The 16,697-nt window shown below is 40.9% G+C and overlaps 2 protein-coding genes across 5 annotated transcripts in view; one reads left to right on the top strand and one right to left on the bottom strand.

Moving 5' to 3' along the window:
* The window catches only part of sqstm1 (sequestosome 1), an 18,387-nt gene extending 10,556 nt beyond the window's left edge, over positions 1-7,831 (top strand). Inside the window, exons 4-8 of one of the 4 annotated variants that reach the window (XM_048603589.1) lie at positions 1,291-1,438; positions 2,028-2,114; positions 3,471-3,724; positions 5,147-5,360; positions 6,505-7,831. In XM_048603589.1, coding sequence (XP_048459546.1) covers positions 1,291-1,438; positions 2,028-2,114; positions 3,471-3,724; positions 5,147-5,360; positions 6,505-6,662 — 861 coding nt within the window. In that variant the 3' untranslated portion in view covers positions 6,663-7,831. Of the gene's footprint in view, positions 1-1,287; positions 1,439-2,024; positions 2,115-3,470; positions 3,725-5,146; positions 5,361-6,504 lie in introns of all 4 variants that reach the window. The other 3 variants (XM_020527672.2, XM_048603588.1, XM_048603587.1) reach the window with 3 other exon arrangements.
* A 541-nt stretch (positions 7,832-8,372) lies between these two features.
* On the bottom strand, positions 8,373-16,637 carry LOC109927683 (MRN complex interacting protein). Its single transcript, XM_048603590.1, has 6 exons — positions 16,551-16,637; positions 15,552-15,649; positions 13,870-13,939; positions 12,195-12,346; positions 11,738-11,843; positions 8,373-10,246 (listed from the first exon to the last, which is right to left on the bottom strand). The coding sequence occupies exons 1-6, from the start codon at positions 16,635-16,637 to the stop codon at positions 9,515-9,517; spliced, it is 1,245 nt and encodes a 414-aa protein (XP_048459547.1). The 3' UTR covers positions 8,373-9,514.
* Positions 16,638-16,697: the final 60 nt, after the last annotated feature.

Genomic DNA, 16,697 nt, shown 5'->3' with positions numbered 1-16,697 from the left:
AACGCATCCCAAAACCAGCCCAGCTCATCCCTGCCTCCCTAACCTGTTCTTCCTCCCACCTCGAGCTGCACCCCCATCTCCTACCTACTAACCTCATCCCATCCCCTTGACCTGTCCATCCTCCCTGAACTGACCTATCCCCTCCCTAACTCCCCACCTACACTCTCTCACCTTTTTTACTGGCTCCATCCCCGCCTCTTTGACCTGTCTCTGTTTTCTCTCCACCTATCTTCTCCTCTATCCATCTTCTATCCGCCTCCCCCTTCTCCCTATTTTATTTCAGAACCCCCTTCCCCTCCCCCATTTCTGATGAAGGGTCTAGGCCTGAAACGTCAGCCTTTTTTTGCTCCTATGATGCTGCTTGGCCTGCTGTGTTCCTCCAGCTCTGCACCTTGTCTCGGATTCTCCAGCATCTGCAGTTCCTACCATCTCAGAGGTAACCTTCTTCACTGTCCACTTCACCTCCAATTTTGGTGTCATCTGCAAACTTACTAATCATACCTCATGTTCCCATCCAAATCACTTGCATATAGGATGAAAAGCAGTGGATCCTTGTGGTCACAGACCTGCAGTCTTGAAAAGCAACCCTCCACCACCACCCCCTGTCTCCTACCTTTTGAATAGTTCTGTATCCAAATGGCTGGTTCTCCCTGTATTCCATGTGATCTAACCTTGCTAACCAATGTACCATGAAGAATTTTGAACGCCTTACTGAAGTCCATGTAGGTCACCTCCACTGTTCTGCCCTCCTCTGTCCTCTTTGTTACTACTTCAGAAAAACTGAATCAAGTTAGTGAGATATGGTTTCCCCAGGCACGAAGCCATGTTGACTATCCCTAATAAGTCCTTGCCTTTATAAGTGTATGTAAATCCTGTTCCTCAGGATTCCTTCCAAAAACTTGCCACCACCAATGTCATGCTTGCTAGTCTATAGCTCCCTAGTTTTTCCTTACCACCTTTCTTAAAAAGAACATTGTGATCTAATCTTTCAGGGTAATTGCTTGTAACCAAGACACCAATTTCAAATAATTGGCAAAAAAATCAGACCATTCGTGTAATGCTCTGAGGAAACCTTTGAGAATCTGTGAGGAAACTTTTTTTTCTTGTCACTTAACTGCAATGATTCATGTGCTACTGCTTCTTGTGTTTAATTATGAATTGAGTCACAATGGCTGGTTTTATGTTAATCCTCTCCCGTCAGACAATGCACGGTTGCTGATTTCTTATCCTTTTTTGTTTTTAAAAAGAATAATCACACTCACTTGATATTCCTTCTCGTGTTCCAAGCAGCGGTTTCCCCGAGGGATGTGGCACCACAAGAAGAGAAATGGAGGTCTGTGTCACTGGGCTATGGTGCAGCAAGAATCCTTTGCTCAGTCTGCAGCTTGCTCTGGTAGACAGCAGCCAGCAGCTGCAAAGGCTCCTCCAGCTGAGCAAGGTAAGTGTTTGTTGTGTGTGGCTTTTTTTAACAAGGCGCAGACTTCCAGATAATTAATCTCTTTCATACCTGAGGAACTGTCCAGCTATAGAAATGGTACAGTGCAGATTGTAGCTTTTTAAAAAATAAGTACTAATGTACAGCAGCTGGTTTTACCAGGGATGAACTGTGTCAATTATATGGAAAGACTGAGATTACATTTTGGATCAGACTAAGGAGAGATTTGCCCAGAGGTGTTAAAAGTTCTACGGTTTTGACTTGAGGAGAAACTGTGAGAAGGTCAGTAACCAGACGGCACAGTTTCAGGATAGTTGGTAAAAGAACCAGAGGGAAGATGAGAAACAATTTTTTGATTTTTTAAGTGGCCTTTTGAAGCTGACTTCAGTCCAAATGAGACTCCCTCTGCAAATAGAGTATTGAATTATTCAAAGATTTTTCACATCACCCAAAGTGTGGGTCAGGGATGGAAAAATATTTTTTATTTCCCTGCGACCATCTGCTTAAAATCTTTTAAAAATTGCTTAACTGAAACTATGGCATGGTGATGAACGTCTCCTGTAGCTGAGCCTTTTTTATCTTGCGACAGCAGCAGGTTCTGGGAGTCAGAAACCAGATCAGAATGTGGCCTATCTGAAGAATGTGGGACGAAATGTGGCTGCAATGCTCAGTCCATTGGGTAAGTTTTTAGAAATTTCTGGTTCTATCCCCAGTCTCTTGGTTTGAGAATTTTTTTTTTTTTTTTTTTTTTTTTTTTGTGGTTTGTGTGAATGGACCCTCCCAGCACTGGCTATGCTCTGAACACTTAAACAGCCTGATGAGGGAGGCTGTCTGTCTTTTAAATGGTGGCAAACATCTTGCAAAGTGGGGGTCATAGCTGTAACACCAGCTTGCTAGCTCCTTCTTGGGGAACGAACTTGTAACTTGGAGAGCTCTCTCTGCAGTTACTGATCTATAACTTCCTCTGGCCAAAAAAACACCTTTCTTGGAGGGGGAGCAGGAAAATCCTCATGAGCATTTCACCTGATGTGGAGCTTTTGAGTATTGTCAGTAGATATGACATGCCTGAGCATGTTTTTAAGTGTTTTCATCAATTACTATTATAATAGTTATAATTACATTTAGCATCAAAACAGTCCAATTAGTTTCTGTTCAAAACCAGTTGCTGTCTACATTTTAACCCTACCAATGCATTATATTTATTTCTCCTTTGTGGGAATGGGATAACCTTAACTGCAATATGCCATTCATATCAACCCTTCCCTCTGATGGCAGGTTCACCATTCTCTTGGTAAAGAGGTTCTCTGGATTTATTGGTAACAAACAGTGTCGTTCAGCATGTTTTAATTCAAGCTCTGGATGGCGTAGACTTCTGCCTTCTTGCCCTGTCCCCAAGGGTGAAAGGCAATGGCAATCTGCCACTGATAATATCAAGATGAAAACTCAGGACCACGACCCAAGGACCTGCCCATTGTGCAGAGTTCACATATCTTTCTATAAGGAGGTCAGCCAGGTGCAACCTCCATAGAATGAGTTCCCTGACTGGATCAAATTAACAGCATTTCCACCTCTTCCTTCCCCCCCCCCCCCCAACTTCTTTTCTGCCCCTGCCCACCACCACCACCAACCCCCACATCAGGGAGCTCTGGCTGACAGACAGACAGACACTCCCGTTTTTGTCTATTCACTCGCTAACTGTGAGGAAGCTGGTCCAGTGTCAAGTAATGTGCATATGTACTTAAAGGCTGACCGGATACCAGCCTTGAGTTATTTCACTTCTTTCCATCCTCTTATTCATGGCACCTACTTCTGGTCTTCTCCATAAAACGAAACGTTTTGTCTACATCTATCCCATCAAACCCATACATCATCTTAAAGATTACTATCACCCCTCTGCTTTCTGTGCCCCTAATCTAATATTTCCTTATGGATGCAACATCTCTACGCTGTTGTTTCAGTAAATCATTCTTATACTGTCTCTGGTGCTTCCAAGTTTTTTAAACGTATGACTCAAACTGGTCTCTTTGTATTGTAGGTATTGATGTTGACATTGATGTGGAGCACAGGGGCCAGCGTTTTAAAGCTACTGGGTGCCCCATGGAAAGTCAGCCTAGCTCCACAGGTGACAATGCACATTCTGGTGCATCATCTACTGACCAGACCAAGACCAGAACAACTCCCAGCTCCAATCAGGAGCAGAGTGAGACTGTGGTCATGGACGTGGATCAGACTGCCACAAATCAGGGTTCCTTCGAGACTTTCACCCCAAACAATGCACCGCAAAACAAGGTAAAGGAAGTGACTTCACTCGGTATTTAAAATAAATAAACCACAGATTTTTAAACTTCCATATTTTCAAGCTGAGGATATTTTAATATTTATTCTTGAAATATGGTGTTACTGGCAAGGTCGGGAGTCATTATCTCCTGAGATATGCCAAGATGTGGTAGTGGATAACCACTGTTGTAGGAGGATAAGAGTTGGGAGAGAAACAATGACCAGTACTATAACGTGCACTTCCTTTTTATTTACTGTTCAATAGTGCAGAAATTCACAGCCAAAAAAGTCCATGTATTAGAAAATAAATGTTGACCATGCAGAGTTTTACAGGGCGGCTTTTGAACAGTAGTAGCTGTTTCACATGGCTCAAACACTTTAACATACTTCCATCCCTGATATAGACATGCCCCTTCATTTATCTTTTCACTCCAGAGGCCAGCAGTAAAAATGGAATTTGTCTAGTGTTATCCAGATGTGCAATGTCCTTCCTGACAGGATCACTCTGAAGATCCTAAAGCTGTTTGCTGCAGTTTGTGGTTGTAACAGCAAGAGAAGACAGCCCTAAACTTCTTAATTCCAACATTGACTACTGTTATAATATTCTATAGAGAAGGAAATCTGCCATCCTTATTAGATTTGACTGACTTGTGACTCTCGACCCACAGTAATGTGATTGCTTTTTAACTGCCCCATGGGCAATTAGAAATGGGTAATAAATGCTGCCCTAGCAAGTGAGGCCCATGTCCCACAAACAAATAAGAAAAATTGGCTCTAGTTCTTGATGTCTGAAGGTGCCATACAAATGTTCAATTTTTTTTAATTGAGTATATCTTGAATGATGAAATTAGGCCAACTGAAAACCCATGTTGGGCCAATAGTTAGTTCACAAGAGACCATCACATTCTTAAAAAATTGACCATTGTCTCATTGCTGCTTTTATGCAGTCTTTACAAGAAAAGCTGTCTTGTTTTCTACATGAGAACAGATGCTACCACTTTGTTTTTCTTGTTTGAAAAAGATACTTTGGATGTGAAGGGCTTTAGTCCCAGTGTCATGAAAGGTGCAGTATAAATGCAATTTTATTTCTGTCATTTACCTTTTTCCGATCTAGATTGGCAGTTCTATTTTCAATTTCAAGAACACTGATACCAAAAGTAATGACCCAAATGCTCCTTTTGGTTAAAGTCAATTAAATCTACACTCTTCCAAGTCCAACCTAGATGCCTTTCTGGGTTGGGGTGGTATCCTAATGATGCCTAAGTTGACCTATTATGGAAGCATGATAATCTTGACAACTGTTTCAGACCAGGTGCTAATTAATGACTTTTAAAAACAAAAAAGTGCTTATTTAAGAGTTTCTTGTAAAATTGTAAATTTAATAACATCTCTGGTTTAAATGTAAAATGTTACTTTTAAAAATTCCCTTAACAGACTCCCAGTGTTGACAGTAATATTGATGAGGAATGGACTCATCTGTCGGACAAAGGGGTCGATCCATCAACTGGTGAACTGCAGTCAATGGAGCAACTTCATTTGCAGGAACATGAGGAAGGGCAACCCTTAATCCAGCAACAAGATTCTTGTTCCTATGACCTGGGACCCACTGGATTGAGAGAAGCAGCTCTGTACCCTCATCTTCCACAGGGTAAGTGGAGGGTTTTAAGAATCAGGCAGTTCTTGGAAGTCAATAGAAAATACTGCAAATATTTAGTAGCTCTGATAGAGAAAGAAACAGTTTCCATAGAATCTCCACTGTGTGAAAACAACAGGCTGTTTTGGCCCAAGTCCAGACCGACCTTCCAAGGAGTATTCCATCCAGGCCCATACCCCTACCCTTTCCCTGTAACCATGTCCTATGGCTAACGCACCTTTTTTTTTTTTTTTTAATGTACACATCCCTGAACGCTATGGGCAATTTAGCATGGCCTATCCACCTAACTCCCACATCTTTGGACTGTGGGAGGAAACCGGAGCATCTGGCAGAAACCCACACAGACACTGGAAGAACATGCAAACTTCACACAATTGCCTGAGAGTGGAGTTGAACCCAGGTCCCTGGTACTGAGACAGCAGTGCCACCCTGCATTTGGTTCATGATCTAGTTTTGCTTTTGCATTTTGTCTTTGAAGTCCATGGTGGGGTTGGATTCTTGAACTTTGATTCCACATCCTTTTTTTGACATTTTAGTCCAGTCATATGCCTGGGGAATTCTGTCCTAACTTGAAGACCCTAATTAAGTGGATCTGGAGGCACATCTAGACCAGATGGCAATTTCCCTCCTTGAACTAGATTATAAACCAGATGGACTTTACTAAAAATTATCATTAGACTCTTAATTCCAGATTTTTAATGGATTCAAGTTCCATTTGCTATGGTGGGATTTGAACCAGAGTCACCAGAACATTACTTGGGTCTATAGATTAATAGTCCAGCAATTAATACCTCTTGGCCATTGCCATCCCTTGCTTATTTCATTTTATCTTTTATTTCCACTCTTTGCCTGATGCATCATTTAAGGCCTTTTTTGTTATTCAATCTCCTCTGTCCACCCTATCACAGACCACCTCTCCGTTGTTGCTCCTACCTTCCTCTTGAATAAAAAAAATTAACAGTTTCACTGTACAAGTCACAATTTTCTGTTCTTTTCACTTCACTTGTACTGAAGATGCTAGACATCTGAACTATTTGGTTTTAACATCTGCATTTTATTTAAACTTGAACCAATGCTTGTAGTGCTCTTTTGGTTCACTTATGACAAGATTCTGAGATAACAGTTTGTCGTCTTCCAGATGCAGAGCCACGCCTGATAGAAGCCCTATCTCAAATGCTGTCCATGGGATTCCATGATGAGGGAGGTTGGTTGACTCGGCTCTTGCAAACCAAGCAGTGTGACATTGGAGCAGCGCTTGATGCTATGCAACCTGCAAAGGGGCCAGCTCGCCAATAAATCACTTTGAAGCAGAAAAGATCCATAAACAACATTTTTCTTTTTGCAATATTATCGGATTGCTGCTTTTCCCAATGAATTATAATCTCATTTAATTGCACTTTCTGTAAAATTCTATTTTTTAGAATGCTCTAAGGGCTGTGCAGGTTCTTGGTGGCCCCTATCTTATTTCACACCTGTATTTTCCCAGGGTTGGGAAAGAATTGCTTTGGTACTTAATTTGCGTTGTCACTTTTAACTCCATTGGTTCATAAAATCCTCCACACACATTAAACTGAGTATGGGTTACTTCACTAAATTTTTTAATATACTGTGTATTTAGTGTTTGATTTTAAATACTGGGTCCATTTCTCTTTTTCCCCTCTTAGGGATGTAGGCAATAGAAGCCCCACAATTCAGGACAAATTGATGAAAGTTGCTGTTAATGGTGTTTGTGCATGGTCTTTTTATTCACCACTAACCTATGCTTGTCAGTCATAGATACAACAGCTGAGCACTTTTTCAGTGAAAAAACACAAAATATTAGATTCTCCTAATGAACGAGTAGTTGGGACCAAAAAAAATTGAGTGGAGGAAGATGAGGATAAAAAGAAAGCTGCAGGTTCTGACAGTAAGACTGAAGCTGTAGTGGGGTGAAACACAAGTGGCTAAGACCTTAACAATATATGACAAGTTGCAGTCTTGATAGGGACCACAGACTGAACACCAGATGTTAAAACTGTTAACCACAAAACACGACTCCATTGCAACTGGCAGGAGTTAAATTGTCTAGGCAGTAAGCCTACCAATCTCCATTTGTCAGGAGTAATGTGGGAAAAATCTAAAATTTCTGCTTGGAATCTGAAGTATTACCATCAGGTCAAATACAAAATGAAGGGAAGAGAATTGGCAATAGCTAAAAGGACTGCTGACATTTTGCCCAAGTATTGGAGGTGAAAGTGTATTGACTTAAATTTGAACTTCTAACATTGAACTTTTTTTATCTTTCTCCACATACCCACTCTCATCCCCCATTTGCACCATTATGATTTGTGCTGTATAAGCAACAGTTCCACTTCAGAACATCTCTGCCATCCCACAGAAAGTACTTTAGAATGCTATAATTTAGTGTTAAACTTTAATCTGTACTTTGTTATTCCCTGCAATAAAAACTGCATTTTAAAAAGAAAGGCACTGAATTATTTACTGAAAAAAAAAGTCAAAGTTGACTTGATGGCAATTTGAAGATATTAACACTCTCTTTTGAATGGTTAGCTTGGTAGTGAAGTGACTGTTTTAATGTTTGAGAAGCTGAAGAAAGGTTTACAGCCTTTCATATCATGGCGTGGTGGGAGGGGGGGGGGAAGAAACATAGGATTGGCAGTAATTGGATTGATCTGCATAGACTTGCTGTATTTTCTAATGTCTGGCTGCTTGAAGGTCAATTCCAGGCAGACAATCCTCTACCAATTCAGAGTGATGAATTTTTTTTTTTAAACCTTCGTTGTTTGGCAAAGCCTGTGCTCCATAAGAGAACTTTTTAAACAGAGTGCCATATACCAAACAGAAGTGTGTCAAGTGGTCATGACTAATGTGAAGGCTCAGCCTAATGCTCTGAGGATGCGCGATCTTGAATCATGGCAGCCGGTGGAAATAAACTGTTCGTCCTCTTAGGCTCATTCACATTGTTTGCAAAAATTTCATCGCATTAAAACAGGAGAACTAGCCACCTTGAAATATTTCAAATTTATTTTACAGATTGCTTTAATTCACAACTATTTGACAACAAAAGCACTTAATGAAGATGTTAAATATTTAAGCTAAACTCCAAAGATAACATCTTTCCTGATCTCAGGCTGTACACCAGCCAGACATTTATTTTTTTAGAAAAAAAAAATCATTCTTGTAACATTAAAAAAAGTCAGCCCATCTGTACACCAAAATCTCCCAAACGCATGTGGTAATGAAGATAGTGAGCATCAGGAGAATTCCCTGCTCGTCTGTGACAGTATCATGGAATCTTTTACTACCACCTGAGGGGGTATACAGGACCTCAATTTAAAATTGCAACTCAAAGATGCACCTCTAACGATCCCTGATCACAATATTTCCAAGTGTTATCTCACCTATGCCATCATGGCTAGAATGACACTTGAACCCATTAACATTTTGATTGAGGGGAGAGTACTACCCATTCAAACAACAGCCAAACCCCTGAATCAATTGCCAGGAACAAATGTAGTTCTTGAATCAACCTTTACCAGTACACATGCTCTTACATTCACAACCAGGTTTCTGTGTTTTAAGATCTTGTTCTGCTCTCTTCATCATTGTCATCTCAAATTAATCAGGTGTGAATCTGATTTTATTTCAAAGTTAGGAACATGGATATTATATCCTTTACTCTAAAACTAATACTATAATTGAATGGTCACCTAGTCACCTGAAGTAATGGCATTGCCAAGGTTTGATGATACCTAACCCACTAGCATCATGCAAACCAGCAAAGTGGTGTGGTTGATTCCTACCCTCATTCACCTCTTTCAGAGTTGTTAGAGATACATCTAGTACCAATGCAAGTTTTGGCACTTTGCAGCATTTCTGTAGAGCTGTTCTGCGACCATGTCATCCCAGGATGGGGCACAACAGTATAAACTTTGTAATTTCCAACTGCTGTTTCTCACAAGCACTACCTGAAATAATCTCTCTTCATCTTTCATTAAAAGTTGCATTGCAAATGTGCTGGCAGATTTGGCGCAAAAGAATCACATATGTGTAATGCTGCTCATCTGACAATACATCAGGTACCCCCATTTTATAAGCCATAAACCCTGCAGTGGGAGGGGGAAGATCAAAAATCACATGACCAAAAATTACACATCATCAAAATCCTCATCCGTCTGAAAGAGCGAGAGAAAGCAGCTGTCTTGCTTAGCCTGAAATCCAAAAGCTGTACCGGGTTTCTCATAAACCGAAAGCTGATGGGCTGATGGAGATTGAGGGGCCAAAGGAGACCCTGACTTTAGAATACATGAAACTCCAGAAGCACCATCCATGGACGCAGAGAAAGGGTCATGCACTACTGTTACAGCTCCGCATGCAATACTGCTGAGTCTATGCACATCAGTAGTGGGTTCAGGCAAACTCGGCATAGTCATGTCTTCTTCAACATGTTCTAGAGAAGCGAGTGGTCGAGTCATGGTTTCCTCTGTAACTGTTTCAGTGATTTGTAGTGAACTTGGGCGGCCATTACAAGCCACCCCCAAGCCAGCAAAACCATCCACATCTTTTCTGTAATTTTCAATAGCAGAATCTGCTGAGGGCTGGTCCCCCTTCCAGGTTAGATATCCATCAGCTTTACCAGTGCCTTGATTGAAGAATTCATCGTCTTCTGTCGTACTATGTGATAGGAATCTATCCCACCTAGACGCCTGTGCACCCTGTTGCTTAATTGGGTAGGTAGTTGTGCCATACCGGCTCTCATCATTCAGCGAGGTCACTGGATTGGATTCTAAATGCATGCTGTTTGAAATGTTGTTACTTTCTGTATTCCTAATCACTTGACACCCGTTTCTTCTTTCAGTTGGTGTGGAGTTCATACATTTCTAGGAGAGAGAAAAACACCAGCACAATTACACACAAGAAATCAAGAACAACAAAAGTTCATTTTGGGAACTGAAATCCATGCCTCTAAGTCCCCTAACCTCCCATCAAACTTCATCCACCAGTGCCTAACTCTCCTAAAGACTATCTCATTTGTACTCTAACACTACTCCAGCTTGAACATCTCTCAGTTGGTTAGCAATCTGTGAACAGACAAAGAGACTTCCCTTGTTTCACTATAGCAGCTTTCACAACCTCAAGATTTCCCAAAAGAACCAGTCACTGTTGTAATGAAGGAAACTCAGTAGCCAGTTTACAACAGCAAACTCCATAAACAGCAATCTGATAATGACCAGATAATCCACGTCTTGCAATTCTGTTTGAGGGGTAAATATTGGCCAGGACATCTGGGAGAATACCCTAGTTGTTCCTCAAAGTACAGCCATGAATCTGTGTCCACTTGAGAAACCAGACATCTCCCTGGGTTAACCTCTCATGTTAAAGATGGCCCTCTGATGGTGCACCATTCCTTCAGAAATGGATGAGGTATCAGCCAAGATTTTATGCTTTAAAATTCTGCTGTAGGATTTGAGCCCATAACTTAAAAGCCAGAGTGCTGACCACTGAATAGAAGTTTGCCAGGTCCACTCAGCCTAATTTGAATATTTCTGGTTTGATATTTAAATACCTAAGTTAGGTCCTTTGGTTGAAGTTTCAGGGACAACGGTTATCCATTTAAAATTGCCACCCAGAGAGCAAAAGGAGAAATTTCTTCACACAACAGAATGGACTACTTTCTTACGAGGAATGTTTGAGCAGAGATCACTGCGTTAAATGATACAGGTGTTTCACCAGAACCCTGATGAAAGATCATCTTGTCCTGAAACTTTAAATCTGTCTCTCCACAGATGCTGCCTGGCCTGCTGAGTATTTCCAGCATTTTGTGTGTTTGTATTAATAGCAGAGCATACCAGGGTAGCTGAAACTGCTGAAAAATAAATCCACACGTATTGTTTCTCCAGACAGCGGAGGTCCTAATCTCAGTCAAGTTGTTGTGCTGGGGAAGCAAATTGTGCCAAATAAGTGGGTGCAGGTAAAGCCATTTGATTTTACACACCTTGAACATGAGCAGAATTTTTTCTGCATCTAGATTAACAGCACTGGCCTCAGCACAGTGCCAATGGAAGGGTTACAGTGTCCTACCTACAGTTTTGTCTTCCTTACCACCCAGAAAAGGGTGTGCTGCTCTTGTCAGTTGCTCCATCTGGTGAAATTGATGGACAATGACAGCATATTGGAAAAGAAAGCCAATAAAACCCTCTCGCCCTTCCCACTGCCATCCAACAATTTGTTCCCGGTTTTACCAACCTACAGCAACTCAAACTGGGATGGGAAGAGAGAGGGAACCCAACTGTTTTCAACAATCATATTTATCCAAGCTTTCCCAGCAATAATCACAAGGCTTCCACAAGTCATATCAGTCGAATTCTCACCAGATAGCGACCCATGGCCGTTTGAGAGGATTCTGTTTCCTTGTTCTCAGTACCGTTACCATACAGCTCCAGTTGCTTTGAGGTACATAATCCCCTTTTACGTTTGCTAGGAATGAAGACAGAAAACATTCCAACACATTTTCCTCAGTATTTAAACTGAATAACACTTTAACCTCAGTAACTCAAAAACTCCACACCCCCACCTCCATCACACTCCCACCAACGTTGTGGGTAGCCCACTTCACCACCTTAATTAGTTTCCTCCAGCACAGTGATAAGTACTAAGTATGAGGATGTCACATCCAAGTTAGCTCCTACCTTGTCTGACAGTCAACTGTGGCTTATTACGTAGCTATCAAGAACAAGAATTTCCACTCCCTGAACCTCATCCACTTCTGACTACGACAGAATACCCCCAGCTCCTAGCATAAGGCTAAACCAGGGGCTGACCTCTCACCTTCTATTCCTGTTGGCATTCCTCATGCTTGCCTGGAACTGCTGGCGATCTGTGTATACAATGTCTTCCTCTTTTCCTTCCTCATCTGATATCTCAATAATGGGATTCTGGTCCAAATAAACACTCCAACGGCTGCTAGCTGAGTTCTCCAACTGAGAGAGTGTACATTATGCAAGAAACACGTCAACGGTGTCATATCAAACCACAGATTCACTTCAAAATAAAGATGGTTTATAAATTGTATGAAATGAAAGCATGTAAGATAACTTGCTTCAAAAGTTAGATTTGGTTTTCAGAGTCCAACAGCCGTCAAGCTAAATACATCAGTCTCTTTGCTCACAGCAGTGTCCCACAAATAGCATTCATTACAGTACAACAACTGGTGGCTACGACAGGCCATCAGTTGTGCGCCAGGTGGCAAAATGGATTTGAATAAATATGATGATTTATGGATGAATTGTCATTAAAAATCCAAATGGTTCACGAAGCTCCTTCGGAAAGGGAACTTGCTGTCAATACCCAGCCTAACCTATACTAGCCCACTCATTCTACTAGCAGGAACATAGGATTGGAGCAGGAGTAGCTATTTGCCTCTCAGCTTGCCTTACAACTCAATCAGATCAGCAATGATCCATTAGTGCCATTTTACTGCATTATCGCCAGATCCCTTGATTCCTTTACATATATAGAAACCTAACAATTTCTGTCCTGAACATTCTCAATAACTGAATCTCCACTCTGAGGTACAAGAGATTCATCAGCCACCAAGTAAAGAAATTTCTCATCTCAATCCTAAATAGCGGACCCCTTATTCTGAAATAATGTCCCTGATTCTAGACACACCTGGCCTCACCCATGGGAAATACTCTTTCTGCACCTACCCTGCTGAGCCCTGCAAGAATTCTGTCTGCTTAAATGAGATCACTTTTCATTCTTTTAGATTATGTAGAATGCTAAGCCAGTTTCCTAAATTTCTCCTCATAGGACAGACCTACTATCCTAGGAATAAATTTTATGAGCTTTAGTTGCACTCCTTCTACGGCATATATATCCTTCTTTAAATAAGGAGTCAAAACAGCACACAATACTCCAGGTGTAGTCTCACAAGGTTCTATATAATTGCAGCAAGACATCTTTACTCTTGTACTCAAATCCTCTTGCAATAAATCCCAACATACCATTTGCCTTCCTAATTGTCTGTTGCATCTGCATGTTAGTTTTCAGTGACTCATGGACAAGGCCATCCAGGTCCCCTTAAATATCAAATGAGTTGACTCGTACAGAGTGCCCCCAATTTAGGAACATCCAACTTACAAATGCTCATACTGTTGAACGATCTCATACAAGGGTATAATCTTAAAGATTTAACATACAACCATTTTCTGTATTTACAAACTACTCCTTTACAGTGTCATGCTTTGTGTTTCCACTTACATACAAATTGACTTGTGAACAGACCCCAGAACAGAAACAGTTTGAAATTCCAGACTTGGTATTGGCAAGTATTATAATTTACTATTGATGGAAGCCACGTCCAACCAATATTCACCGTTAGACATGCAACATGAAATACAAGTCGGCAGCTACAGGTTTTGCAAGGCACCAAAATCAATTTGGATCAGTTAGGGTGGAGAGCCAATGAATTAAGCCTACTTCTCATTTGGATCTCTCTCACCTGCTCATTCACTGTACAAAGTCTTTCAGAATTGGAGTCAGTGTTTGCACATGTTGGTTCCTCAATGGACCTGCCACCAAAACAGAAAATAAAATGAAAGATGAGCCAGTCGATGATTGTGGACCAGCAACCCATAAATCAGAAGTATAAACCCAATCTCAGTTCAATTTCACAACCTCTGATTGTGAAACTAAATCTGCTGATTGATTGGAATGTTACAGATAAAACTAAAAGCTGCCAGATTGTTTTACTCATTCACTTACGACTTTAAGGAAGGGAACCTGCCTTACTTACTTGGTCTGGTTGCAATTCTCATTAACTCTATAAATTAAAGTTCCCAGTCCCAAATGCTATACACCAAGTTTTGCTGGAATTTGTGGATTTATATTGAGGGCAGGAATAATTCACAGTCAAACAAACTCACTTATAAAAGGGAATGTTGGGGAGGGCTAAACCCTATGGAATCACACCTCAACATGCCTTTGAGAGAGTGACGCTGCAGAAGAATATTTCCATTTAGGCCTCAGCTCAACTATTGGACCCTATTTTGAGTACCACATTTTAGGAATTATGTCAAAGCACTGGAAAGAACGCAGAAGGAGATTTGCCATCAGGTTGCCAAATGTGAAAGACTTCAGTTATGTGAAGAAATTCTACTAACTGGGATTGTTCTCCTTAAAGCAGAGAGATCTATGGGATGCTCCAATTGGCATGTTCTAAATTATAAAGAATTTTGACGGACCAAGTAGGAAAAAACTATGTGCTCTCATCAGTGGTTCAGTAACCAAATTAAAATAATCCAATGAGGAGCAATTTGTAGAGCTGAGGAGAAAGAGAGGGGATCTGATTGAAACATATAAAATTCTAACAGGATTGGACAGGCTAAGTGCAGGGAGGATGTTTCACCTTGGTGGTGTGTCTGGAACCAGGAGATACAGTCTCAGGATGACTTCTGTGTAGAGGGGTGTCATTTATTCAAACATTGAACTTTTGCTTACTTGTGTATGTCTTGTGCCAATTTAAACATGGTAGCGCCTAAGAAATTAATGATTTCCTTACGAGATGTGGCTTTTAGTTTAAGGGAGGGTTCATAATGATCAAGGGTACTGATGAATTCTTCTAATTATTATTGAGAGGTCCAAACACTGCATACGTCAACACAAATATTGAATACATTGTGACAGTGTGACTGCATCACCTGATAAAGGAGTTAGTGAGACTGAGAAAGGAGCACTTGAAAATTAAAAATTGGCACTTGAGAAAATTGGTCACCCTCAAAAAAAGTTTGCGCTCCACTTCCTTCTGCACTCTGTTTCCATTCTGGGATTCTTGCCAATGGTTAACAAATGGTAAAAACCCAGAATCATTAAGATTGCCAATCACTCAACCCATTCAGCTCTGGTTAATTACCAAAAGGGTTAAGATGTTTTCATGCCAGCTACGATCGACAATGCAATGCCTGAAGCAGACTCAACAGCAACGTTCAAAGGCAACTGAATATATACTTCAGAAAGAAAAATCTCCAAGTCTATTGAGAAAGGGCAGGGAAGAACAAACTAATTGACCAGTTTTCAAACAGCCTATGCAGCTGCTCCAATCTGAAAGCCTCCTTCTGCACTGTATCATTCTATAAATTATTTAATTAATCCAGAAAACACAAGGAAAAGAAAAAGTGAAGTTACCAAGCAGCTGCTTCCATTTCCTGCATCCTTTCCCCCTGCAGCATGTTCAACTTCTGCACATGTCGTCGACAGTCAGCACCCGAGCCCTGGCCATATACCTGGGGAGATATCATGTCAAATCATAAGTCAGGAGGAAAAATCAAATTCAGGAGAGATGGAGAAAAACTGCAATTATACAGCATCCTTTGTAACCTTAGGACATTCCCAAAACCTTTTACAATAACCAAAATACTTCATTCATTCACTGTTGTAATGTAGGAAGTATAGCAGCCAATTAGCATATGCAAAGTCCCACAAACAGAAATGAGATAAATAACCAGATCATCCATTTTTACTGATGTTGAATGAGTCATAGATATTGGTCAGTGCACCAGGGATACCAAGAGGTATCATAAAATGTTTCACATACAGCTGAGGGAATGGATATAGGCCTTGATTTAATGTCTCATTTAAAGATGGCACCTCTGACAGTGCAGCACTCCTTTAGTATTGCATGGATGTCTCAGCCAGATTTGGTTGATTCAGAGATAAAAAGGCTGTTCCCAATGGGCTACAACAGACAGAGATATGAGCACTCCATCATATTTCAATGATTGTCTGCTGACTACATTTGAGGTAAGGACATTTGGTATAAGGGATAAAAGGGGGAAAATGTTTAGAACTCAACTTTTGAGGCAAACAAATTTGTTTGAATGATGAATGTCAATTTTTTTGTCTTCATCATTTGCACAGACTTGTCAGCTATTGGAAAAGTGTTGAAAGACAATTATCTCTCATGGGCTGTGGATATCTATATTAAAGTGTGCAAAATGCAGGGCGGGGGAGGAGTAGCAGAGCAATGTTTTTTGAAAGAGTTAGCACAGGCTTCTCCTGTATTGTCAGATTTTAACAGACCTGCTACTTTATTCACAGACTTTTTGCCAATTATGTCATTTGAAGTCTCTTGGATCCAGTGGAGGTTCTTCCTCCAATCTGTGCTTATAAAATCAACATCCTCACCTTCAGCACTGACTGTTTTGCTTCACACAACTTGCAGTTCCACTTCTTGCTCTTCTTAACCTTATACAGACAATACCAATTAAACATTTCAGTAAAATACAGATGGGGAGATGGGGAGATGGGGCGGGGGGGAGAGGGGGGGGGGGG

This window comes from Rhincodon typus, chromosome 12 (genome assembly GCF_021869965.1).
Source record: "Rhincodon typus isolate 14 chromosome 12, sRhiTyp1.1, whole genome shotgun sequence".
In the NCBI taxonomy this organism is placed as follows: domain Eukaryota; kingdom Metazoa; phylum Chordata; class Chondrichthyes; order Orectolobiformes; family Rhincodontidae; genus Rhincodon; species Rhincodon typus.
This window is presented reverse-complemented; position numbering and strand designations above follow the sequence as displayed.

Bases quoted from the DNA above. Each gene is read 5' to 3' on its own strand.
- LOC109927683 (XM_048603590.1), bottom strand. From the start codon at position 16,637: ATGTTTAATTGGTATTGTCTGTATAAGGTTAAGAAGAGCAAGAAGTGG. The intron at 13,940-15,551 runs GTAACTTCACTT...TTTTGGTGGCAG, and splicing joins GAAATGGAAGCAGCTGCTTG to GTCCATTGAGGAACCAACAT. The intron at 11,844-12,194 runs GTGAGAGGTCAG...CTTCATTCCTAG, and splicing joins AATGCCAACAGGAATAGAAG to CAAACGTAAAAGGGGATTAT.